The 27,312-nt window shown below is 38.5% G+C and overlaps 1 protein-coding gene across 4 annotated transcripts in view; it reads right to left on the bottom strand.

Annotated features, from left to right (window-relative positions):
- Positions 1-10,641: 10,641 nt before the first annotated feature.
- Positions 10,642-27,312, bottom strand: part of MAP7 (microtubule-associated protein 7) — a 163,004-nt gene continuing 146,333 nt past the window's right edge. For all 4 annotated transcript variants that reach the window (XM_008574671.1, XM_008574738.1, XM_008574802.1 and 1 more), the window contains 4 exons: positions 27,200-27,257; positions 24,308-24,416; positions 14,014-14,237; positions 10,642-12,024 (listed from right to left, as the gene is read on the bottom strand). In XM_008574671.1, the coding sequence (XP_008572893.1) occupies positions 12,014-12,024; positions 14,014-14,237; positions 24,308-24,416; positions 27,200-27,257 (402 nt within the window). In that variant the 3' untranslated portion in view covers positions 10,642-12,013. The remainder of the gene's footprint in view (positions 12,025-14,013; positions 14,238-24,307; positions 24,417-27,199; positions 27,258-27,312) is intronic.

Raw genomic sequence — 27,312 nt, 5'->3', positions numbered from 1 at the left:
GAATTGGAAGAAAACATTTTATAATTAAACATCTGGATTCTTTGGGCTTAAGAACCATAAATAAGGACCTTGTTTTCATGATCTTATTGCCCTGATGAATGTTTTTAAAGCATCTTGTCAAGTTGCTTGTGACTTTTCTATTTTATTGTTATTTCTAGGGTGCCAGACAAGTCAATTTCATCAGCCACGAGAATCCCTGACTCAGAGGATACACACCCCACATACAAGAGTCTCTGCCAGCAAAGTCTATTTGTTTTGTCATGGCAACCCCTGTCACTTCCATCTGGAGAGTGACTGATGATGTCATTATCAAGAGAGGACTAGGGAGCAGGCTGAGAACCAGTCTGAGCTACCATATTACAGAGAATTATATTTCAGAGTCAAATGACCACCATATGAAGAGAAGCCAACAGCATAAGGCTCTTAGGCTTTATGTAAACAAACATACGCTGTCTTTCACAAGGAAGGAACTGGGTTTGAAAATTTGACACTAAGAGCAGTACCTGTGTATGTGTGATTTTAAGAGCGAGAGGATGCATGAATTTACTTCGGTTTGCAGGCAGTTCTATACTGGTGTTTAGTGAGACTATAAATGGCTCTCACAGTCTGGTGGTTCTGTCAAGTCTTGGGGATGAAGTGCACCATGGTCTGGTCAGAGATCTGCGACTGGAGATGGGGGACACATTGGAGGGTGCATAGAGACAGATGGCCTCTAGGAGGCTGGAACAGCCAGAACCAGGAAAGGGGCTCCAGCAGCCTGATGATATCCCCTGTGTCTAAACAGAGACTTTCTGAAGAGTAAAAGGGGGTGAGGAGAGCAGGTATAATTGGACCGTCCCAGGCAAACTGGGACACATAGTCACTGCACTAAGTCATGGAAATGACCATTTCCTGTTTCCCTCATAAGAGAGCACAGCTCTGGTATTTTAGCACCTGAAGGGCTGCCGTAGGACAAAACACAGCTAAGAGGAAGACACTGGTCACCTACACGCAGGTTAAGAGTAAATACTAGGTTAGGAGTCCAGACGTCACCTCAACAAACTAGTCTTGGCTGAAGTTTCACACACACGTGACCCCAGCAAGTGAGAGAGGCCTGATTCTAAGAATCACCTGGGACAACTGTTAAAATTCACAATCTCCGGCCCACCTTTACCACCACACCAGATGAATCACAATCTCCAGAAAGAAATTTGGAAATGTGTCTTATGGAATCCTAGTGCTAAAAGGAGCTTTAGCAGTCATCTAGTGCAATTTGGTCTTTTTACTCACCAGTGTAGCAGTGTGGTCGTTAGCCTGAGCTGACATGAGGTGGCCCTGAATTCACAGCCTGGCCCTGCCCCTTAGTAGCCGAGTGGCCTGGGCAAGGCGCTTAGCTCCCTGAGCCTCCTGGCTTTGTTGAGAGGATGGTATAACGCATGTGAGGTGATCTGGGCACTGTCTCAACACAGACTAAGGCTTCAATAGATAGAAGCCACTGTTACTGTTTGATGCCCAAGGTTGTAGCACTGGTTTATGGCATAGCTGTGACTGGAACCTTTAACTATGTCGTAATTCTCATTGTATTTTTTTGTGTTAATGGCAAGCAGAAGGAACAGAGATCATTCCAAACTCATGTACATATGGTGTTTTAAAATCAATTTATTTTAAAATAATTTCAAATTCATAGAAAAATTACAGCAACACCACCAAGAACTCCCACATATCCTTCACATGTATCGCCCAGTTGTACATTGGCCTCATCATTGGCTCTGTATACATCTATAAATTATGTATCTATTATATGTATATGTTTTTCCTACTAAGATATTTGAGGATTGCAGACACATCCTATTACCCCTTAATACTTTAGTTTGTAGTTTGTAACAAGAGCACTCTCCACCCTTGAGTACCCCCATGAAAACCAGGAAATTAATATTTATACTTTACGGGATTGATTCAGATCCCATTTCTTTTGCCTATTATTCCAATTTTGTCTTTTATAGACAAAGGAGCCAATCCAGGAGCATGTGTTATATTGGTTCTTATGTTTTTTTTTTTTCAATCTCCTTCCACCTGGAAATGTGTCTTTCCTTATCTTTCATGGCCTCAGCATTTTTGAAGAATATAGGGTAGCTACTTTGTAAAATCCTCTTTATTTTGGGGTTGTATGATGTTTCTTCATTATTAAATTCAGGTTACACATTTTTGGTAGGAATACCGAAATGCTATGTTTTCTCAGTGTAGCATATGAGCAGACACACAGGTGGATTTTATTTATTTTTTTGACACGCACGTGAATTTCTCCCATGACTAGGACTAGTGTTAATATTCATCACTTGATTAAGATGATAGTTGCCAGTTTTCTCTGTTTTAAAGATAATATGAATTTTGTATCTTCTGAATCAATAAATTAAGTACTTTACTGAAAGATACCTTAAGACTGTATATATTTGCTGTTCCTCATCAAATTTTCACACACTTATTATGGGATTCATTGATGGTTATTGCCTGAATCAATTATTGGTATAATTGCAAAGTGGTGATTTTTGTTGTGTTTTGTTCTGGTGGCTAGCTGGTATGGGGATCTGAATCCTTGAGGTTGGTGTTATCAGTACCACTCTCTAACCAACTGAGCAACCAGCCAGCCCCAAATGGTGATTTTTAAATCCCATCCTTCTGCCTATATTTATTACCTGGAACTTGATTGTGAATTAGAGCTCCTTCTCTCCTATTTATTTTTTATTTATGTATTCATTTATATCCGTATGGCTTCAATGATTCTCTTTTTACTTATTATTCAATGGGTCACAATCTGTGATGATCATTATCATTTGGGTGCTCAATTTGTCCTAGATTTAGCCAGTGGAAGGGCTTTTAACTGGGTCCTGCATCCTTTTGTCATGTTCCCATAATTTCACGGGCACTTTCTTACATAAGATGTATCAAATTCATCATGTACTTTTCCTGCTCCCACCCTGTAATCACCCATGTCTCCACAGAGTCCTGGTTCCTTTTAGTGGAGGATGGCATTAGTAATTAATATCTAGGCCCTACGTATGTTCATTGCTAGTGGATTGTGAATACTTCTAGGATCTCTCAGTAGACAGAGCTAAGAGATGAATCCATTCATATACATATGTATGTACACAGAAATCTATATCTATATATATGTCAGAAACTGTGAGTTCACATCAATACAAGCAAATCCAGTTCAATGCCATGGGGTTTATTCTAGCCTTTCCTCTTGCCATATTTGTAACAACCCTGAGAATGAGAAAACTGATGCCAATTATCTCTAATATATTTACTTCTGTTTTCAATCTCTTTGTGTTTAAAGTTAACTAAGATGCAGCCTGCATGGTGCTGATAACACCATGGTCCTGGGTTCGATCCCTGTGCCAGTCAGCTGTGCCCCACCCCCTTCAAAAATAATAATAAATAAAGATGCAGCCTCATTTAAAAATTTTTTTTAAGGAGTTGATGAAGCAATAATCCTCTTCACATGCAGCAGAGAACATAGATTCCAATGAACTCACTTTGGAGGTCACATCATAGGTACAGCAGTAGCTGTGAGTTTGGGCACTGGAAGCGGACGACCTGGACTCCAGTCCTGGCCACGTACTTGTTGGCTGTTTGACTTTCACAAAATCCTTTACCTCTTTAAGTCTCAGAGGATAATAATAGCACCAATCTCAAAGGGTTGTCGTGAGGATTAAAGGAGCGAATACATATATAGCAATTAACACAGTGACCAGCAAACATACACAAATGATGATAGCTATTATAATTGCATTTTCTATTTAATATAGGAAATTTTTTCTCTTTAGGTCAGGATACAAATTTTAAAAGGCAATTACGACCAAGCTTTAAAATTCATTGAAGCTTGGAGATAAATCTTAAATAAAAAATAATCTCGGGCTGGCCTGGTGGCGCACTCGGTAGAGTGCAGCTCTTGGGAGCGCGGTAGCGCTCCCGCCGAGGCTTTGGATCCCATATAGAGACTGGTCCGCTCACTGGTTGAGCACGGTGCGGGCGTGACACCGAGGGTTGCGATCCCATTGCCGGTCGCGGTGTGGGCGTGACACCGAGGGTTGTGATCCCATTACCGGTCACGAAAAAAGACAAAAAGGAAAAAAAAAAATAATAATCTTAACAACATTATTATCACTCATATTTCCATATTAGAGAAACTTTGACTTACATAAAAACCTGACTATTAAAAAGTTGTACAAGCATTATTTCAGTCTCTGCTGAATGTAAAAGGAAGATTGTATCAGATGTTAGGTCATCTTCTTTTTCAGATCTGGAGTACTCATCCACCTTGAGTCAAAATCAGTTAATGGACCTTTTTAAAAAGACCTTCAGGGCTGGCCGGTTAGCTCACTTGAACAGAGCATGATGCTGGTAACACCAAGGGTTCGGATCCCTGTACCAGCCAGCCACCAAAATAAATAAATAAATAAATAAAAATAAAGACCTTCATTAGCTGACAGCTATGGGGAAACTAAAGAAGGTTTTGAGCATGGTCCATACATTAGATGATAAGATAATGATCCAAATATAAATGAGGATGATGAGAATAGGAACTCAAATGTAGATGAAAGAGTGGACATAAGCCGATCTACGAGTATGTACTTGTTCAGGCTCCCAGATGCCTATGTCCCCTATTTCTGATATTGTCCCACTGATATGATAGAGGAATATAGGTGACAAAAGGCAGATAACAGGAAAACTTCCTGGCAGAACTGGAGGTTGATCTTTCTCATGTCTTGAGGATCTGAGTGGGGATCAGTCATGCGTGATCTACTTACAGGCAAACTCAAGGATTATGCAGACAAAAGCTCAGAGTCCAAGCACCACTCTGTTGCTTTCCTCTCATGATGGCCCATGTGACATTCAAATTGAGTGAGGCTTCAAAGAGAGAAGGCAACTGTGGCTTAACTTCCAATCTGCTAAGGTGAGAAGTGTTTCAGTAGTGGCATGCAGCCGCAAGGGGCAGCTGAAAACAGGGCAGAAATGGTTTAGAAGAAGCTTCCTAGCAGTGAAACTTGGAGACCATGTGGAATAGGAGATCAAAAAAGAAAGACAGTTGATGCTTTAAGCATGGATGACTGGAACGGTGGTGGGTTAAAATATGGGGATGTCAAAAGGTGGAGATGATTTTGGGGGTGAAAATGATAAGGTTAACTTTAGACAGGTTGAGTGTGTAGTTCTGGCAGGAGTAAGCTGTATCATCTGACAGGCAGATGGACCAACAGAACAACCCGAGGAGGGAGGTCAGGGCTGAAATGAAGATGTATGATTCATCTGCAGTGGAGTAGGAAATGAATGTGGATAAGATTGCTATGTGAGGCTGTCTGGGGGAAAGAGAAGATGGTTAAGGGCCAAATCATATCGGATGGGGTGGGGTGCTGGAAAGCAAAGGACGAGTCGGGGCAAAGGTGAGAAAAGGACAGCGGCAGGCAGGGCACAGAAGCTGTGTATTGTTGAGATCCTGAACCAAGTGTAAAAGAATCCATTATGGATGAAAGTTGCAACCTTGGGGGCCGTCATAGCACAGAAGAAAGAGCAGGAGCAGAATTTGGCAGGTGTAGAATGCAAATAATTGGGGGCTGGGAGCCAACAGTTGGCTTGGTTTTGAGAGCAGGTTTCCTAGACTGAATGAGGCACAAATGTATCCGAGTGTGCTCCTAGCTTAGACCAGAGAGCTGAAGGCAGCATGAACCTTTTCTGGACTGAATCGCAGGGTTAGGGAGAAGGTGATACCACCCCTGACTTGCAGGAAGCCTAGAAGCTAACACAGTGACAGCGATGCCTTTAGGATGGAAAGCCATTTTCATCTTTAATACATGTCTAGTTTTTAAACTCTGCTACATTTCCATTTCATTCCTTCTTGTTGAGAACATGGGCAACACATTATTTTTCCATCAGAAAGTGGTCTTCCAAAGCTTTTGGCCTTGTATTTCCTGTATCTCCATTAATAAAACATTATCTTAATATCGCCAATACATGATAGATTTAAAATTTAGAGTACTTATGTAGAAAAGAGACAACTGGTGAGTCATTTTTGTATTTATAATAGTGCCCCAAATTAACATTAAAAAATTTAGCTATAAAGTACTATTTTGAAATGATCTGTCATGTTGATTTTTATTTTATAACTGAAACGTTTTATAAATGTAAATTAAGCATTTTGATGTGAAAATTACAACATGCAAAGACCAGCTGACCATATTTCAGGAATCTTAGTGCATATTCATGTAACATTTTAATAGCTTTTATTTTTCTTTACAAAACAGCTCTTATTTCATTAGCTATTCGTATTTCTTTTACCACTTCCATTTGGTCCCTATAAAAATATCTGGGAAAATACGTCCTCCTGTTCCCGACTAGCAATCTGTATGATTATTGATAGCAATTTATTATTTGAAAAAGTACTTGTGTAGTATTCTGAGTCTAGTATGCTGTTAGAAAGGTTGCCTGTTAGATTTCTAGATTCTTTTTTTTGGAAAATGCTACAAACTCAATACACCAATTCTAAAAGACATTAGCAGCAGAAGCGGCACAGAGGGAGTGCTATAGGGTTAGGAGTGATCCCACCATGAGAGACTTCAAGGACTGTGCAGAGGAGTAGAGTGTTTTTTTTTCAAATGTAGAGATCTCACTAAAATGGGTCCGGGACACAGGCATGAGGTGAGAAAACAGAACTCAACAGTCGAGAACTACTGGCAAGAACAGAAAGGGTAGGGAAGATGATGGATGAGCACAGGCCTCTGGCCACGCAGAATTGAAAGCCACTTGCCACTGTTAATTCATAGCCAATAAGAACTGAAATCATGCTGAAAGCGTTATTCACTGGCTGGTGCGTATCTGTGACAAAGTGAGAATAAGAACACCAGGGTTTTTTCAAGTAAAATTGATTCATTTTTGGAAAATTCTGAGCTATATGCTTGAGGTAAAATATTACTTGTTTCATAAAACTATGCTAATAGACCTTAATTCTGGTATCCCTGGAGGCAGACCCTATTTTGAGGATTTGAGTACAGTTTATCTGGGAAGTGAAAGAAATGCCAGTAAGGAAAGGCAGCAGTGAGACTAGAAAGGAAGGCAGCCAAAAAACGGAGCCAGCTACCATGGGGACTGGCAGGAGCTTAGTCCAGTGAGGAAGCTCGTGGAGCTGGGCTGTACTTACAGACTATCAGTCAGGGTTGAAAGCTGCTTCCTGGGGGGTAATTCCCTGGCACTCCTGGCTGGCCACATACACGGGCAGTGCTGGCCTTTGTCAAGACCCTCAGGTATGTCCGTGTAGGATGTGCTGCCTGGGGGAATGGGAAACTAACTGGGAGTGGCCTTGAGAGCACTTGTATTTTTACTCTTCCTTCCTCCCCTGGCAAAATGTTAGTCATTGATGTTGGTTCCCACTTACCTTTTCCAGCCCCCTCTGCAATTAAATCCCCAAGTCTAAAAGTCTGGAACACGGATACTCCACCAGCCAGGGGTCGTGTCTGTGGGCAACAGGAGTAACAGTGTGGTCCAGGAGCACTCAGAGTGCGGAGGCAAATTCCTGCCAGCCATTCTGATGGGGAAGGATGACTCCAGACCATGCAAGAGACCTGCGAAGGGATGTCCTTCCCGACCCTCGAATCCAACAGGGGCCTCCAAATTCTTGACTTCCTGATCCATGTCCGTTCTGGCACCATCTCTTGGTATGGCAACTCCCCTTAGGGAGGAAAAGGAATCATGACATACAGTTGGGACATGATTTGCTTAACTGCCCTCTTGCCAACTGCTTTAGAAACTTCTTGCTGCCCCAGCTTCCTATAGCACCTCCTGCAGGGTGGCCAGTGTTGACAGTAACTTCTGGAAAAGCGGTTATGCACCCCTGGATTCGTAGCCCACAAGATAACTCGAATTGTGTCGAAAGATGTCATGAAATGCTTCCAAATATACGAAAATACAAAGTTCACAAATTCTTTTTGGAAAGAACACATTTTGGGAAGAGTGAAGGGAGAAGTGATTGTGAAATTAAACGGTAACTCTAAACTTGTAGTATGTTCTGAAGAAAATGGTTCTTATCTGTTTAGCTTATTTGGTATAATACCTAAAACGGGCACCTTATATAAAAAAAAAAAAAAAAGAGAAAAGACTAGTGGCACTCAAGGCCACTGTTAGAAACACAGTGAAGCTCTTACCTACTGGGACAGTTCCTGCTATTCTTTGGCCTTTCAGAGGACTTGTCTTCCACAGGTATCTCAAACTAAAAAAGAAATTTACTTATTGACCAATTATTAATGTGTTAGACACTTCATTCTCATTTAATTCAATCTTAATAATTACTAAAATAACCCTATGAGATGGGCATTATTCTCCCACTCAGAGATGAAAAAGTTCAGACTTGGAGAACACAACTTACCTATGGTTAATTCAAACCTAAGCGTAACTCCAGATGCCGGCTCTTAACCATTTTCCTATCGCTTCCAATGCTAGCCCATCTTCTGAGCCTCCCCGTTAGTCTTCTACAAAGTATTAGGGACCCAATAATTCAAAAGTGATTTTCAGTCCTAATTTTTTTTAGTGTATATTTTTATACAGCAATTAATCTTTTTAAATCTTTTGAACTTTATCAATCTTGGCACTAATTACTAAAATTACTGTTGCTCTCTGAAATTGTAATCAAACCTACCAATATAGAAATCTAAGATTCACCAAGGAAATAATTAAAACCAAAATATTTTATTTGTAATAAACTTAAAATTTTTCTGTTCATACACTGGTTTTTTTCTCCCACTTCTTGCAAGGCCTTCAGAGTTCCTCCCTAAAACCAATGAGTTACCAAAGGATGGAGAAAATTATAATCTAGAGCATTTGAGTGGGCTTAGGTGTTCACTGAGTAAAAAGCAGGATGGAGTGGGGGTGGGGGCAGCCAAATGATGTTTCTGAGAAGTTAGCTCATTTTTAAAAATTGCTTTTTGTAATCTGATCCAATAGCTATTTTATCGTGCTTTTTATTGTTCAATGCACAAAATAGATGTCGATCAATAGTCAAACTTAATTTCCATCAATTAAAAAAAAAAAGTTTGGATCCCCATACTGGCTAGCTGCCAAAAAAAAAAAAAAAAAAAAAAAGGGGGGGGTCGATCAATAGTCAAACTTAATTTCCATCAATTAAAAAAAAAAAGTTTGGATCCCCATACTGGCTAGCTGCCAAAAAAAAAAAAAAAAAAGCAAAAGGGGGGAGAATTTACTAGTGACTTAAATTTAATGTGACAATTTACTTTAAATTGCTTTAAGTATAAACTGTGTGATGTTTGTATGCATGCGTAATTTAACTATAATCTTGTCCTGGGGGTAAGTTAGAAAGCATCTGAAACAGCCCATTCAGGTGGCTAGGCAGATGATTTTTTTCCACACCTGGTGACACTTTAAACAGTGTCATCTCAATCTACACCAGAGGGCTGGCTGATTAGCTTGGTTAGAGTGTGGAGTTGGTAACACCAAGGTCAAGGGTTCAGATCCCTATAACATCCAGCCATCAAAAAAAAAAAAAAAAGGATAAATCTACACCTATACTAGAGTGTTAATCAGCATGAGAGATGTTGGTAATTTTCACTGGTAAATGCAGCCTGAAAGTTAAGTGGTTGCCTAGAAAGATTTTTAGAGGCAAAATGCATGAAATGAGATGAAAAAATCTGGCAGATCCTGCAAGCTCGTGACGTTTGATTAGTACCTCAGGTGTAGAGTTCTCTTTGCTCCCTGCCACCATCCCCCGCATATTTAAGACTCTATTGCCTGATCCAACCAGGTTACTAATTCTGCTTGCAGAATATCACTGCTTCTGCTTCAGTGTGAATCTTTTAACCAAAGTGTTTGTGGGATTACTTATGAGCAAAGATGGAACTTCTCCAAGCATTCCAGAAGCTCTGCTTGTGATAAATATTGGTCCATGTCAGAGAATTCTGTTTTAGATTTGCTTTCATTGTAATATACCATCAGGTAACTAGGTTATTTAGGAGGAAACATATGGTCCTACCCTCCTGTAATAGCTGGAGGCTACCACAAAATGAACGTTTGATTGGTGAATGACTAAACTGGCCTAGACAGTTTGCAATGGTGTAGAAAAGAAATTAAAAGCCCATTCCCCCTCATTCCATGGTGAGGGTCATATTTGATCCCTGAGCATTCCCTTTAATGTAGTGCCATACTGAAGACCTCTTTACAGTCAGCAGGTGAATACAGATTTCCAAGTGCTGGATAAAAAGCAATCAGCCACTTTAAAGGCCAAGGCCATTCTCTAGTAATGTTGCTCTTAACAAAATATAGTTAAAAATTTTATACCACTTTTAATTAAAACTTGATTACTCAGAAGGATTTCAGTTTGCTAATGGTTGTATAAGTTTAAAAAATATAAATGAAAAACGGAAAGCTTAGCCAAAATAGAACTATTGCTCTAGATTTTAAGTAACTAGATTTTTAAGTAACTATTCTATATGCCTATTCAACAGGAAGTGTGGAAAATGTCACTGAGGTTAAATGAAGGGCAATTTGAAAATTCAAGAATCAACCTGAGTGAAGTTATAACATGAAATCCTAAAAATAAAACTATGGCAAACATTTTATTTGGTGTTCATGGCTGCGTCAATTTAAACAAATAAAACAACTTTGTTGAACGGATTTTTTTTTTTTTTTTTAATAGAATGACCGTGTACATGGACAACCGAGAATAGGGAAAAACCCAGTTAATGTTTTAAGAAATTACAAGTTGCTTGGATTTAAAAGAAATAGTCCAATAGATGAATAGTCTCTCATTCAACCAACATAGTACAGTGGTATAAATTTATCCTTAACACTCCACATAAAAACGAGTTCTCTCTCCTTCTACATTTAGTCATTAGTAGTCTCTAAAATGGTAAAATAACATTGAATTTATTTTAGCAAATGAAAGTGCAAGTTTGTACAGCCAGGCTCAGCAGCAAAACTGAAGAACAGGGATGAAAAGTGACAAGCTGATGGCTGCTGTGCAGCACAAGGACTCTCACGAAGGTCCTGTCCTGTGTGCCAAACAGTAAACACTCCATCATCTTTTTGTTGCTCTTAAACGAGCAAAACCAAATTCTTTTTTTATTTAAAGAAGCAGTAAATCTTCACTTCCCCCCACGTAATTTGTAATCAGGTAAGGCAAAGATAATTCCCACAATCACTGGGGAGAGCAGCAACATACAGACTTCAGAAATAGCCCTGAATCATCAGTAACATTCTCTCATGGTAACATTAGAAGGAATGCGTCTAATAAATCAAATTTGCAATGTTGTCACATTGTTCTAATTTATTTAATTAGTTTATCTGAAAAAACCTTTATAAATACAATATTTAAGAGAATGGTAAATTATTTTCTTGTTCTGAAAAAAATAATGTTTTTTCACATTTCAAAACTTTTTACTATGCTTTTGCAAAAGGAGTCGCAAGAATGAGACAGCTGGGTTTGCAGAATGTCCACGTACAAGCTGCATTTACAAGAACCTGGTAATCTGCCTCTAGTTTGCTCTTTGCAGTAATATTTAAACAGGTACAGCTTAAATACCTCCCCTATGCACTCTACTTGTAGAGCAAAGAGGTACTTATTTTTCAAGTATATTGTAAAAGGTAATTTCATTTTGCCAATTTTACAAGTTAATCTTTTAAGACCAAAATATCTTTGTGAAAACTCATGCCTAGTCAGCCCATTTCTTTTATAGCCAAATGCTCTCATCTTTTATAGAATGCAGAAAAATATTGATTTGCTAAGGAGGAGCACTCTGGAAAAAGCCATTTAAAAGTATTGAAGAATAAGGAGCATTTCTTTCTAATGGTGAAAATTATTAGAAAAACTATCCAGTCTGTTGTCTTTAGCTGGTTTTAATAAAGTCTTTTCAAAATGATGGCCAAGAAATCTTTAGAAAACTGAAGGAGGGGGGATGCTCCTTTATGGAATGAAAGGGATTCCATTAGTCGTAGAAATTCTTATTAAATGTCTGCTTTGGTTCTTCAGAAGAAATGCTCATATAACTTCTATATAAGGAGACAAAAAAGAATAGATTAATATGACATTTCTCTAAAATCTTATTTAAAGGATACTGTAGTAGTATCTTTTTTTTCTTTTGGGGGGCGGCTGGCTGGTATAGGGATTGAACCCTGGACTTTGGTATTATCGGCACCATGCTCTAGCCAACTGAATGCACCAGCCAGCCTGCTGCTAAAAATCTTATACTTCTAAAATTTTACCATGCTGTTATATACATTGTCTTATATAAGGATAGGCAATTTTATTAGGACTCACAGTCTTATATTTCAGTGAATTCTACTACTAACAGGAAAATACATCCTTTTCTTTACTTCAGCTTACTATATCATTTACTTTTCTAAACTGCATACACCTATTGTACTTTTCCTGTAAATCAGAGATTTAAACATTCATTTGTCTTGTGTCCTCAGTACTCAATGCTTAGGGCTCCAAACATATGTTGGAAGTTAAATAAATGTTTGTGGCTAAGTAGTCATGACCCAAATAGAACCCTTAAACCACTCAAGATCACAGACACTGGACTCTGTTTCCCAGAGAAGGTATGGAAAGTGTGGGAACAGTGAGACTGGAATGATCAAAAGGTGATTTAAGGGCTGGCAAGTGAAGCAGAAAAATCATCTGTACGTTCTTTCCCTCCCTATGAATCTGTGACATGCCAAAGTAGGAAGCTTGCACCAGGCATGTTTCTACCAATGTAACATTAATCAGAATGTTCTCAAAGGCTTAAGAATCAGAGGAGGGTGAGGGATCTGCAGGGAACCAGTCCTGAGAGTCCGGTTCACATCCGGCACCTGAATACCGTCCACGAGACAGGAGGAAAAAAAAAAAAAAAAAGAACCAGAAAGACCAGGGAAGGACCTTACAAGCTCCTTTTACAACCTGGAAAAGTAGAGTTCACTAAAGTCAAGTTCCACTTCCAAGGTCAGTACACTAAAGGAGAAAAGACTAGCTTCATTTGGATGAGTGGTTCAACATTGGCTTTTTCACCCCATTAAAGGTTTATTTGCCACAGGATCACAGATGGAATCTAAAAGGCAAAACAATTTTACCACAAATAGTTCTATACTGACTCCATCTAAATATCTTGAACTTGGCCAGTTCTGTTGATAACAGTATAAAGAGATGCTGGTTAATACACGAGAGTGATCTGCTCAGAAGAGAAGTCGACAAAATCCAAACAGGTTTAAAAAGAGGGAGCTTGGATTATCTCCTTCTTCTTGAGACTGATGGGATGTGCTGCTGAGCTGCTATGACCACTGAGTTAGTAATATTTGGTGTTACTCCTTATTTCTTTGGGTCCTATAAATCTATTGTTCTTTTTGCATAAAAGACCTAAGGTCAAGTGTGAATCCCAGAGACAGTGTGTAAGAGAGTCACAGGCAGTCTCAACAGCAACTACGGTCACTCAACAACGGATGGAAGACCCTTGGGCTCAGTGTGATCCTAGTTTGGAGTACTGTTCTCATTAGTTAAATAATAACTATCCAGCACATTACATTTTAAGAGCACAATAATATACCACCCAGGTTGCTAAACCCCAATAAGAGAAAAATGATTAGAGAACATGATGGCAATCTTCAAATATCTGAAGACCTGAGAAAGATGGATAAAACCCAAGCCCTTTCTTCAGTGGGCAGAACAAGGCCCACTGGTCCACAAGTTATGGAGAGGCAGCCTTGTCTTAACATGAAGCACCTCCTGACAGTGAGGGATGCCGGGTCATGCATGAGCAGAGCACTGGGTGCCGTCGACTGGATTTCTGCTCTGAGTGCGAGAATGGGAGGGCCCAGAAGTTGCCCAGTCTAACTCAAAATTCAATTGCTACAATCCATGCACAATCTTTTCCACTGTGGCTTACTTGGTTCCTCGAAGGACAAAGTGTGACCACAGTCACACTGCAGAAGATAAGCAGTTCATTTCCTCTTGGGTGTCACGTATTGCTGATGGTCACAGGAGGGAGTCTGAGGCAAGCTTACCTGTGGTCTGCTGTGTTTGAACACCATCTACCTGAGGCAAGGGTCCAAGTGTCCCTTCATCCTCAAAGGCCAAAATTGGATTCAAAGGAATTTCTGGGCTCTCGCTGTTGGTGACATCTAATCTGGATGGTTTAGATCCCATGGGTAAGTTTATAATTTCTTCAAAGTTTTCATCCTGAACAGATACACCATTTTCATTTGGTTGTTTTTCCAAATTCGGAGTACTGAGGAATTTGAAAAGTCAAAATTAAAATGTATTAGCATTAATACTGGAAAATACATTTTAAAGATAACTAAAAATTGTTTTACAATAAATAATTTTACAAGTTTACCATCAAAAAGTCAGACTAACCGACCACATCATTACTAACAAAAATGGTGAATTGTGACATATTTGTATGTTCCTTTGTTATAAAATTTATCAAACAGAACAATCGATCAATTTCAACAGATCATCACAGAAACAGCAGCAGCAGAGATCTACACATTTAACAGTTTCTGCTGCAGGCATTTTCACATTTGTTTGTCTGGTAAAGAGTCGCTCTTATGAGGATCTCTGCTTCAAAGTATCATTCCAGGGTATGGAGAGTAAATGGTTTACACAAAGTCAGTCACACAACTACCGAGAGACAGCTGAGGCTAAACACATGATCTCTTGGTCTCTGGTCCTGTGCTTTTCTCACTATGCCATTCTGTATACTCCCTGGCTATTCAAATTCTAGCCTCTCCTGGATATCCTGGCTTCCTAAATCACTTGCATCTGTAAATTGCTCAAGACCAACCTTCTTATCTTCATCCCTTAAATCTGCCTCTTCTCCCATCTTGATCCTTATTAATTCATGCTTAATATCTTGGGCTTATTTTTCAGGTACATTTTATTGGTCGTCAAATCCTTAATTTTCTATCTGTAGTTTCTCTTAAATTATCAATCTCTCCAAGGACTTGGCAGGCCTTTATGTTATATGCCTATTATTATGCCTTACAATGCAGCAAAACAACATCTAAGCATCAATTGGGTGCTAGACTAGTTTTACCATTCATTTTATTTGATTGCAGTAGTACGCATATATGTGCAGGCTCCATAATTTGTTCAACACTTAAGAAATTATCTATACTCTCATAATGCCAACTGCTTGAACTTTGGCAAGTCAGTTTGTCTCTTTTCACTGCTGTCTTTTCTCATTGCCTTCCCAAATGGTAAAATAATATCTGACCTTTCCATTGCTTTTTTTTTTTAAAGATTCTTAGCTTTTTTGCTCTATTGAAGAAATAATTTACTTTCCAGACTGAGTGAAAAGTATTGACTTTGTGGAACACATTCTAAAGAATTTCTGATTTGAATATTTTTGTACTTTTTTGTTAATTGTTAAATATTTTCTAGGAAAAAAACAGATGCCTTTCCTAAGTGTCTCATAAGGCACTGCAGGGTATACTGAAAATAGTATTTGTAAAAACATAAAAATATTATACAGACTCATGGTCTGATGGTGCTACTCTATTATTTCAGTGAGAGGAGAGGAGGCTCAGCATTGTAACAGCCTGCATGGGTTTGCTGTCACACACGAGTGTGCTGTCGCACATGTGCACACACAGCCACACCCACTTGTGCACACGTATCTAACACCTGCTGTTTAAGTGTCTGGGTTGCCATACCCATCCTCCTGTTCTTGCCCAACACCAATGTGCTTTCTGTAACCAGGCAAACACTTTTGGTTCTCAATCCAAAGAAAAGTTAAACAGAAGTTTGGGCAAATGACAAAGAACAGGAATGTATCTTAAAATGCTTTTTCCCTGGCAATCCAAACTCCCGTCACCTTCCAGGCCTGCATGTGCTAACAAGTCATAATGGCAACGGCCAACCCTAGACTTGAGTCAACAGCTTACTTCATCTTCCCCTCCCACCCCTACCTCTTCTTACTTGTCAGCATTAGAGAAATAATTGGGCCATATGCTTTGGATGACGAGTCATTAAATGCTCATGGGACATGTGAACAGGAGAAACTATAAAACCGAAACTGAAGTCACTGGGGGTAGGGATTATGGATCTGTGCGTCCTCTCAGGATGACAGCACCAGCTTTTGAATTCCCTTTCTTTGGCTACACTCTGGAGGTTGAAGGCTGGATGCAAGGCTTCTGAAAACCATGTATTTTGCTTGGTTAGTCCAAAACGTGTACAGGGTGGGGAAGGGACCATGGTGAGAATCTGACAGCCTACACAGTGTTATCAAAGCTGGGACCTTATTTTTTTCTTGATGTCTACTAATCATGTTAAAACAAGTAACTTTTTTTTTTTTCCTTTTTGTCTTTTTTACTGACCGGTAACGGGATCGCAACCCTCGGTGTCGCGCCCGTACCGGGGACTGGCAACGGGATCGCAACCCTCGGTGTTGCGCCCGCACCGCGCTCAGCCAGTGAGCGGGAACCGGTCTCCACATGGGATCCGAACCCTTGGCGGGAGTGCCGCCGTGCTCCCAAGCGGCGCACTCTCCAGTGCGCCACCAGGCTGGCCCGAACAAGTAATTTTTAAATTAAAAGTGATAGATTGCTTTGGGTAGAACAGACATTTTCACAACGTTAATTCTGAAAATGTCCATTCCATCCAAAGTAATCTACAGATTCAATGCAATCCTCATCAAAATACCAATGACATTCTTCACAGAAATAGAAAAAGCAATCCTAATATTCATATGGAACAACAAAAGAACCAGAATAGCCAAAGCAATCCTGAGCAATAAAAAAATAAAGCTGGATGCATAACACTACCTGACTTCAAATTATATTACAAAGCTATTGTAACCAAAACAGCATGGTACTGGCATAAAAACAGACCCTTGGATCAATGAAACAGAATAAAAAACCTGGGAACCAACCCACATACTTACAGCCAACTGATCTTTGACAAAGGCAACAAGAACATACATTAGGGAAAAGACTGCCTCTTCAATAAATGGTGCTGGGAAAATGGGACATCCATAAGCAGAAGAATGAAACTGTACCTGTACCTCTTACCATATACCAAAATCAACTCAAAATGCATTAAAGATTTAAATGTAAGACCTCAAACCATAAAATTACTAAACAAAAACACAGGGGAAACATTCCAGGAAATAGGACTGGGCAAAGACTTTATGAATAAGACCCCAAAAGCACAAGCAACAAAAGAAAAAATATAGAAATGGGATTATATCAAACTAAAATCTTCTGCACAGCAAAGGAAACAATCAACAGAGCAGAAAGACAACCTACAGAATGGGAGAAAATATCTGCAAACTCTACATCTGACAAGGGATTAATACCCAGAATATATAAGGAACTCAAACAACTACATGGTAAAAAAACACATAATCCAATTAAAATGGGCAAAGGAGATAAGTAGACATTTTTCAACAGAAGACATACAAATGGCCAATAGGTACATGAAAAAATGCTCAATATCAATAATCATCAGGGAAATGCAAATCAAAACCACATTGAGATATCATGTCACCCCAATCAGACTGGCCATTATTAAAAAGACCAAGAACAACAAATGCTGGCGAGGATGTGGGAGAAGTCTTTTACACTGTTGTTGGGACTGTAAATTAGTGCAGCCGTTATGGAAAACAGTATGGAGGTTTCTCAAACAACTACAGAGAGAGCTACCATATGATCCGACAATCCCACTATTATACCCAAAGGAATGGAAATCATCATGTCGAAGGGACACCTGCACTCCCATGTTCACTGCAGCTCTATTTACAATAGTCAAAATATGGAACCAACCTAAATGCACATCTATGGACAACTGGGTAAGGAAAATGTGGTACCTATACAAAATGGAAGACTACTTAGCCATAAAAAAGAATGAAATTCTGCCATTTGCAACAACATAGATGAGACTGGAAAAAATTATGTTAAGGGAAATAAGCCAGACACAGAAGGAGAAACACTACATGTCCTCACTCCTAACTAGATGCTAAGAAAGAAAAAGAGTGAAAGAAAGAAAGAACACAATAATACATTGAACTTGCAGAAGGAGAGAACAAACCTAAGGATACTAGAGATGGGGGGAGGGAGAGAGGTGGGTTGGGGAGTGATAGGTCAGGTAAGGGGAAAAAAGAAAAATTACAATTTGTAATAATGAATATGCTAATAAAAAATAAATTAAAAGTGATACATCTCTTCCTGTTGGAACAATAGGGGCCTAGGAATGTTACTTTTCCTTTAAGCAAAACAAAGAGCAATAATGAACTCACAAAAGATCGGGAGGAAAAAGAATGGGACAAACATCAAAATTACTAAAAACCCTGTATTTAAGAGGAACATTCTATTGAAGAGACAGCCCTTTAAGGTTACTAAAAAGCATAAAATGTCTTCTGGGACATTAGGAGGGTAAAATAGTAGCCTGCTATACCATCAGAGCTTTTTAGCCTCCAAAATAGATTCTCAGCTGGGGGTTGAAGAACATAGAAACTTAAAATAATTTCCTCTGTTCCCATTTAGACATTCTCCCCTGTTCACTGCACACTCCCCCTATGCACACATTTTTTTTTGCCGGCTGGCAGGTATAGGGATCCAAACCCTTGACCTTTGTACTCACATATGTACCTGTGTCCTTTGTTTCCTGTTCCAAAGCAAGTTTCCTATCCATCAATAAATATGCCCCCAATTTTATGGGAGCGCCCCCCCTCAAATACCATCTCTTAAGAACCAAACATGGCTCTGGAGTAAGAATAGACCCACTCAAGGTCATATATCCATATATTTAATATATATATATATATATATTAATATATATATTATATATAATATATAACATACATATATATAATATATATAAATATTATATATTTATATATATATACTTATTTCAAATATTTACAAATTTCATATTTTACATACGAAAATTTTGTTTCATTTGTTAAAATTCATAAAATTCACATATTTTATAAATATATTCACATATTTCTTTACATCTTTAAGCAGTAGCCAGAGTGGATAACTCACACCCTCTTCAATTCTACCCATTGTCAGTGGGGAACCTGTCAAGGGGAAAGGAGACGGGTAAGGAGGATGGCCTTGGTACTTTAAAAGGACTGCACAGCAAGGGTTGAGAGCCAGAGAAGCCAAAGGTACCATAGGTCTCATTCAGGAGTAAGGCTCAGGGTGTTTCCAGTGCAGGTTTTTTCTATGAAAAGGGATCTTAGTCCTACATGCTAGGGAAAGTAATATTAGGGAGACACTGTGCTCTGGGGATGACACTAGACAGTTTGCTCACATATTTCTGGGGATGGTAAGAGGCAAATGTAACCCAGTTTACAGCATTCACTTATCTTTCCTCAAGAGAAGGCAAACCAATATATTAGGTACTAGAGACATTAGGAAAACTGACACTTGTCCCAATCTGAACTAAAGATATTCATTCTGAGTTTTCTAGTGAAAACAAACTCTGCCACCATGCTTGTAGCACATGTCATGGTGGATTTTCAGAGGATTGCCCACATCAAGTTCTTTGGAAGAGACCCCGGGCATCTTCAATCAGTGACTTAATTCACAATGAGCAAGCTGGAGAGATCTACAACTCTACTTTGGATGCATGGTAGGGTTTTTAATAAAGATACTGACTGATCACAAGGATCATGGACCATTTCACTAAATATAATGCACCAAGGTGAAAAATACTTTGGTAAGTGATTTCAGGTTGCCCTGTGATGGAGTTTGGATGTGTTGTCCCCTCCAAACTCATGTGGAAATTTGATCCCCAATGTGGCAGTGTTGGAAACTGATTGAGTCATGGGGGCGGATCCCTCATGAATGGATTAATGCTCTCCCTAGGTGGGGGGATTAATGAGTGAGTTCTTGCTCTATTACTTCCCAAGAGAGCTGGTTAATAGACCCTGGCACCTCCTCTCTCTCTCTTGCTTCCTCTCACCATGTGATCTGCTTGTACCCACTGGCTGCTGCCACTTTCTGCCATGTGTAGAAACAGCCATGCCAGATGCAGCTGTCCCAGATTTGTAAGCCAAATAAACCTCTGTTCTTTATAAATTACCCAGTCTCAGGTATTTCTGTTATAGCAACACAAAATGGACTAATACACCCTGAAACTGGGAGTGAAAGGGAATAATAATGGATGTGATTTATTTGCACTTTTAAAGTCTTTAACAGGATTTCAGATGTAAAACTGTTTAAAAACTTGAGTCCACACTGAATCAAAGGAAATGTTTATTCGCAAACAGAAAATCCTCTTAAGGACAGGTATTAAAGACAGGAATAAGAAGGTCCTTTTTGTTGCAAGAGTATGAGTAGCAGAGTGCTCCAGGGATCGGTGCTCAAACTAGTTTTACAATAATCGGAAGACAAACAGGATAGAAATTTAAGGATGCAGATAATGTTTGTTCTTGGAAATGCAAGTCATAAGAATAGTCCCTTGAGAGTAATATGGAAAATCATTAGGTGAGTGACAATGTAGGCAACTTGTAACAATGTAAGCAGTGGGTTTAGAAAACTATAAACTGAACCATCCTTAGAAGACAGACAGCTACCAGTCACAATCGAGGTAAGAGAGCATAGAATCACTGTAAGCTGTTTCTCGGTGATACTGACTCCTTGTTTCAATCATTTTAAGAAAAGCCAATAGAATGCGAGACAGAAGATTGGGTGCCAGAAACAACACAAAAGCATTTTTCTACAACACATTGCAGCTATACCCAGTGTACTTACTGTGTGTCTTCTGGACACTGCATTTTGGGAGGATAAAGATAATGATATCTAACATTTGCTCAGTATAACACTTTTTAGAGCACCTTCCCAGACAGTATTTTATTGGATCCCCCAATACTTTATGGCAAACATTGCCATGTCCACATGAGAAAGTTAAGGCTTAATTAAGTAGGTTAATCCCAGAGTTGCTGAACTTCTCAGAGGTAAAACTAGGGATCCAGGCTAGGACTCTTGTTTCTGAACCTTTTTCCTCAGCCCCACACTCATGCTGAGGAATCTCTAGAGGAATATGACTAAAATGATCAAAGAGCTGGACAGGGAGCCTTTTAAAGATAAGGTAAACGTGTCAGTTATTGACTGATTGCCTCTCAGCTCCCTCATTCCTGCCCTGTGAAACTGGATCTGGGTTCTTCAAATCATTATCCTCTGCCAGCGGGTACAATCTTGAGCTTTGTCAGGAGAGGCTGCAGGAGGGATGCTGCAAGAGGAGAGTGTTGCTTCCTGGTTGGGGTGTGCTCGCTCAGCAGGCTCCTGCAGTGCAGAGTGGCCAGCAGCCTCCCCCAGCACCCCACCAGGGCAGATCTGTGGTAGAATGCCTCTGGCAAACAGTTTTCCCAGGCCCTCTAGAGGGTGGACTTCTGGAAAATTCTGCTGGCAAGAAACCACAGCAACTTCCTGGCATCCAGTGAGTCCCAGCCATACCCTCTCCAACAAGATCTGGATTGCAGTCCTAGGGGATGTGGGTCTTCCTTGGGTGCACCCCCTAGGGATTGTGACTGCTCCCTGTATCTGCTATTCCTACATTCTTCAGAGTTCTCTTTACTTCTTACTAGCCAATCTCTTGTTATTTCAATCACAAGCCATAGTTAATTATTCTTTAAAACCTTTTCTGGTCAAATCTATGGTTTTTCTCTCTTGAATGGACCCCGATTAATATAGTAAGCATAATAGGAATATTCAGTTTGTAAGATGAAAACAGATAGGAAATAGAAACAAAATCTGTAAAACTATGAAGGGTATGGGAGGTGTGAAAAAAGACTTATTCTCTAAAACCTAGCTTATGATAAATATGGGTCCTAACTTTGAAATTGCAAGAGTAGTTGTGAGAGCAATAAAAGCTCTTCTTTATGTTCTTCTTTTGTTGTACATGTTGCTACAAGAGATAAAGCAAAGTGAAAATACAGATTATTTCAAGATTGATCTCAATAAATTCAAAGGAGACAAATTTAAAAATAATTAAGGGGGAAACAAAATTTCTTAGGTTACACTTCATACACTTGGTGTCATGCAATTGGGAACAAACTTAATAGCACATTAAAAATTCCCTATAGGTCAGTGTCATTCAGAAATGATTGTTTCTCAAATTGGGGTGCAATTCTCTACGCGAATTTTTAAAAATTTATGTTTCCACTCAGATAAAAATTTTTAAAAGATCAACAAAGGAATTGTCTGGTCATCTGACTGATTATCATAAAGCTGAGTTTTGCTATATGATTTTAGTGCTTCGTTTTGCCTTTATATTTCAGAGCACACTGCTATCAGGTAGCACCGGCTTATCTGACAAGGGCTAATGATACATGAACTAGATTAAACCGGCTAAACGAACATTGTGTGAGTGCCACGTAAAACCCAAGTGACATGACGGTACACTGTATGAAAAGAGGTTTTTAAAGCATATCAAAAAGAGAAAAGCAGTGAGTGAAATGAATCATCAGTGACTCATGGTAGCATAACCATCCCTACTGCAAAAAGGAATCGACAGTACCATGTGTATATAATCCACTTAATTACAGAAAATGAGATTCTTCACAATAACTTAAATGTTCTTAGTCTAGCAGCTTTATTTTTCACTTAAATTTGGAATTTCTTGTTTTGGCTTTATAGATGATTAAAAGCTACAGAAACTCAAAGCCTAAGTTTATATTTGTTAAAATAATATAAGTAACTCTGGGAATCTGCTAGAATTTTTCCTTTAAAGGAGAGATACCCTGGGGTAGTTAGCCAATGGATTTAATTTGTTGGGCTATTCTCATATTCTGATGTTTGTATCTGATACTAATCTGGACCTGCCTAATCTTGTTAGGTGAGGGAGTAGAAAAAATCTATGCTTATATTTTTCCTAATGGTTTGACGGAAATCATCTTACATGTATGGCAAAGGACAATTTATTCCTTGGGTAAAGATGGATGATACCAGTAAGTTCATTTTGGTTTATTTACAGTCACTTTTCTGTGTGAAGAGGAGGCTAAGAGAAAACAGAATTTTATTATTTATATCATTTTGCATACTAAAATTATGTTCCAGCTTCTTATATAATAATTAATTACTTGGTAATTTCACTACTGAAAAGAATCAGCTAAGGCATAAATTAGTTTTATTGATCAGATTAAATGATCAGTGGCTTAATAGTCTGTAGTACGCATTGCCTGTTCCTTATAATAATGAGATTCTCCCTGTGATACTTTTTATTCTTTCCTAAAAATCTAAGTCAATGAATTGAACATCACAAATTATGGCAGCTGAAATGAATATTTTTTTTAAAAAAAATCTAAAACTAAGAAAAAAATACCATTTATTTTATTTTATTTTATTTTATTTTTTTTCCTTTTTGTCTTTTTTCGTGACTGGCAACGGGATCGCAACCCTCGGTGTCGTGTCCGCACCGCGCTCAACCAGTGAGCGGACCGGTCTCTATATGGGATCAGAACCCTTGGCGGGAGCGCCGCCACACTCCCCAAAAAAATACCATTTAGTATATTGGGTGATTATGGCAATAAGTTTATTCAACATAATTGAAAGCTTATTATTAAGGTCTCTCAAGAAAATTACTCTCTTTGGAATTATAGTACACAGAATTTTTTTAAAATTCCACTGTTTCAGAAAGATATCAGTAGTAGGAGGACTTATCTTTTATTTGCTGCCAATTACATTATAAACATTGTGTAGTGTATATGTTTTTAGATAAAGAAAAAAAGTAATTTGAGGATCACCTTCAATTCTTTGTGAGTAGCAAAGACTCTGGCATTAATTAAGAAGTCATAGCTAAAATTTTTGAACATTATTAAAATATTTCTACGAGTTCCACATGATGGGATTTTTAGGCACAGGCCATGATTATCCTTATTTTTTGTTTTTGAAAATGCTCTTGTGATGCTATTGATATAAATGCAAGGGAAGAGAAAGGTAATCTTTCTTCAAGCCACACTCCTTTCTTGACTGTTGTTAGCAACTGTTTGATTCTTCAGTAAAAAGCCCTGTTACTAATAATATGTCATAAGAAGTACTGGCATCTAAATGACTTTTATTGTGGAACAAACCTGTGACTCACTATAATATTACGTATGATTAAAATACAACTGGCATATACCATTAAAAGGTGGAGATGTCACCATTATATTTGAAGACTCAAAAAAAAGATATTTCTTCTTTCTCAGAGTATAGCATTATAAGCACCACCAAAAATTAATCAACCCAAATAAAAATAAATCTTAATGTTAAAACTTTAATTCTGCCAGGCCCAGAAATTCTGGTGGAGTTGGTGGGGTAAAAACAGTAGTGTTTTGCGCTCATTTGTGTCTGTTGTTTAACTCACCTTTCCACAGTCACTTTAGACTGGTGAGAGGTAACCACGTGTGGGCTGACTACTGGTTCTCCATTTCCTGGAGAGTCTGTCATACATGGAAGTGCAGATACCTCTGAACCTAGTGAAGGAGAGAAAACAAAGGGTTACTAATATTCTGTTATCAAACCCAAACCCCAGGAGCCGCAATGCCTGGATTTATTTACTGGCTCTGTTTACTTACCAGTTGTGGGACCTAAGGCAAGTCTCTTGCACTCTCTGTACCCCAATTTCCTCATTGATAATAGTACCTACGTCATAGGTTACCGTGAGAATTAAATGTATTAATACATGAGAAGTACTTAGACTAGTACCCAGCACATTATAGGGGCTAAAAAATAAATAAATTAAATAAATTAAATAAATAAAATAAAATAAATATTGTTATTATTTTTGCTTGTACTAACTTTGCTCTGGACAAAAAGTGTATTATATTGAAACCAAAGCATTTGATGAAGATAGCAGGAAGCTGACTTGATCAGGCTGACACTGAATATCTTTACTGAAGGATTCAGAGCAAATCACTATGGGACATCATAAGCATTAAAAATATTTTTAACACATCAGTTTAGCTCTGGTCACACTTAGAATGACAGGGATTTCGTGAATGGAAGGCCACAATATCATTATTAAATGCTCATTGTTGGAGTACAGCTTAAGCTAACAATATTGATGACTGACTAAAATCTGGGACAGGGTTATGTGAAGTCATATAAACCTTCATACAGGTTAGAGCTGCAGAGAAATCTGTGGCAGTTTATGGTTTCAGCTTGATGTCACAGAAAAACTGAAATAATTCCAAGAGAGTGTTATTTAAAAACCTGGCATAAACTTAGTAAAACTGCCAGAGGTACAAGAGGTCTGACAACTAAAGCAAAGGAGTGACAGATAATTTAAAACTGCCAAAATTTGCAAAGCTGATAATAGGCAGCCTCTGAGAAGACTTCTGATAAACTCGCCTGCCTTCCTGCCTGCCCTAGAATTCTCTTTGTAGCACTGGGTAACACCATTCAGGTCTCAACCAGATGTAGGGCTGGGAGAAAAGGTATATTTACTAGGCACAGATAAGCCTCTTTTTAACAGTTTTAACTCAAACCAAATCTATACAAGTAGTGATAAATACGGGTAAGTTGATTGGCAAGTTTCGCCTTCTCTCCTGCCTTTGTTCATTCTTGGACTGAGTACAAAGAATCCTGAAAGAATGGACAGGGGAACGGCAGGACGGGGAAAGTGAAGACAAACAAGGAGCCTGGCCAGGCACAAACTACAGCTTCAGCTCCTCAAATAATCCTAAATTGGTGCAATTTACTGTCTAAAGCGATCATTCTGATTACTTGGGTTCTATGCTTGCATACGACCTGTATGTATTACAACATCCTTGGAGACAGCATGCTAAAAATACAATGAGATTAATATGTAACTACTAGGACTATTCTCCAAACAATATAATTAGAGCACCTTTAAAAAAGCATGAAAACCCCACTTAAAGGAATCATGGCATATAGAAACTAGATAGCTTCTATTGAAATAACACCAAATCCCAAAATACCAATAATACTTTTACATTTAAAAACCCATAGAGTTTACAAGGACTGTTCTTTCACATCAATCATTTGATTTGATGTTTAACCCAGCCTGTGAGGTACTCTAGCCTTTGTTTTTGTTTTAAAATAGGAAAAGAAACTGAGGCACGTCTGGCCTCTTATCTTCACATTGATACTGCAGATGAGGAAAGAGAAAGACTGAATGATGAACTATCCACCAACCACCTGTACGTACAATCATGATGACCACGTGGGATCATGGAAGGAGCAGAATTAGGAGTTGGTGTCCTGGGCCACAGCTACATGAGCTGGGCCTGTTGCTGGACCTGCCCCGGGGGATAGACACCTTGCCTGCCTTGTTCACACTGAATCCCAGCACCTATAACAGGGCCTAGTCCATAGAAGAGCACCGAAAATGCTTGTTGACTCCAAGAGAAAGAAAGCATCATCTACCTCACAAGGCTGCAGTGGGGATTAAAGAAGAAAATGTACAAAAGATGTACCTGACACAGGATGGGCAGGTACAAATATTTAATCATATTAACCGAATCTAGGGCTGGCTGGTTAGCTCAGTTGGTTAGAGCGCAGCCTTACAACACCAACGTCATGGGTTTGGATCCCCTAACTGGCCAGCTGCCAAAAAAAAAAAAAAATTTTAACTGAATCTGAGTTCTAAAACTAAGGTTAATCTCACTTTTATTTAAACTATATTTCATTGAAAATCACTAAGAAATCAATAATCTTTGCCCAAAGCCTATAGCATATGAGCCACTTTCTAACAAAATTTTTAACTAACTTTATTCTGTAGTCAGAAATAAAAGTTCTGAGAACATGGTACTTTAGCAGATAGTAAATAATAAGCGAAATTTAACATAAACTCAAATTTTTCTAATAGTGTGTGCATGTACACACATATATGAAGGTACTTCAAAACGTTTATGGAAAAATAGAATTGAAAGATATACGAATTTTTCCATGAACTTTTTGAAAACCCCTCCTACTTGTAAATATACATAGATATATACAAATATACATGTATCATACGTATATATATATATATATATATATATATATATATATATATGATAACTTAAGATATTAATCAATACATTAGCATATAAACAAATCTGAAAAAATATCTGGCAGAAATGCTAGAGAGAGTTTTACCTAAGGGTAAATGTATAGACTGGACTACAGACACCTAAGCTTCTGTGAGTCTATGAGTATCTTTTTTCCCCATCAATCCATGAACACCTTGGCCTCTAGAGAGTCAATTCAAAAATTTATATTTGAATTGATTTGAGTTCAGTGATAGAAATACCTGTTCTTCCAGTGAGCACTCCCTTGGCAATATCGCCATTTCTCTGATCAATGGTTTTCTACCAAAAAAAAAAAAAAAAAAAAAAATTTTTAAAAAAAAAAAGTTACAAATGC

The sequence above is a fragment of the Galeopterus variegatus genome, unplaced genomic scaffold (assembly GCF_000696425.1).
Source record: "Galeopterus variegatus unplaced genomic scaffold, G_variegatus-3.0.2 Scaffold4, whole genome shotgun sequence".
In the NCBI taxonomy this organism is placed as follows: Eukaryota; Metazoa; Chordata; class Mammalia; order Dermoptera; family Cynocephalidae; genus Galeopterus; species Galeopterus variegatus.
The sequence above is the reverse complement of the archived record's forward strand: the minus strand, read 5'-3'. Positions and strand labels throughout refer to the sequence as shown.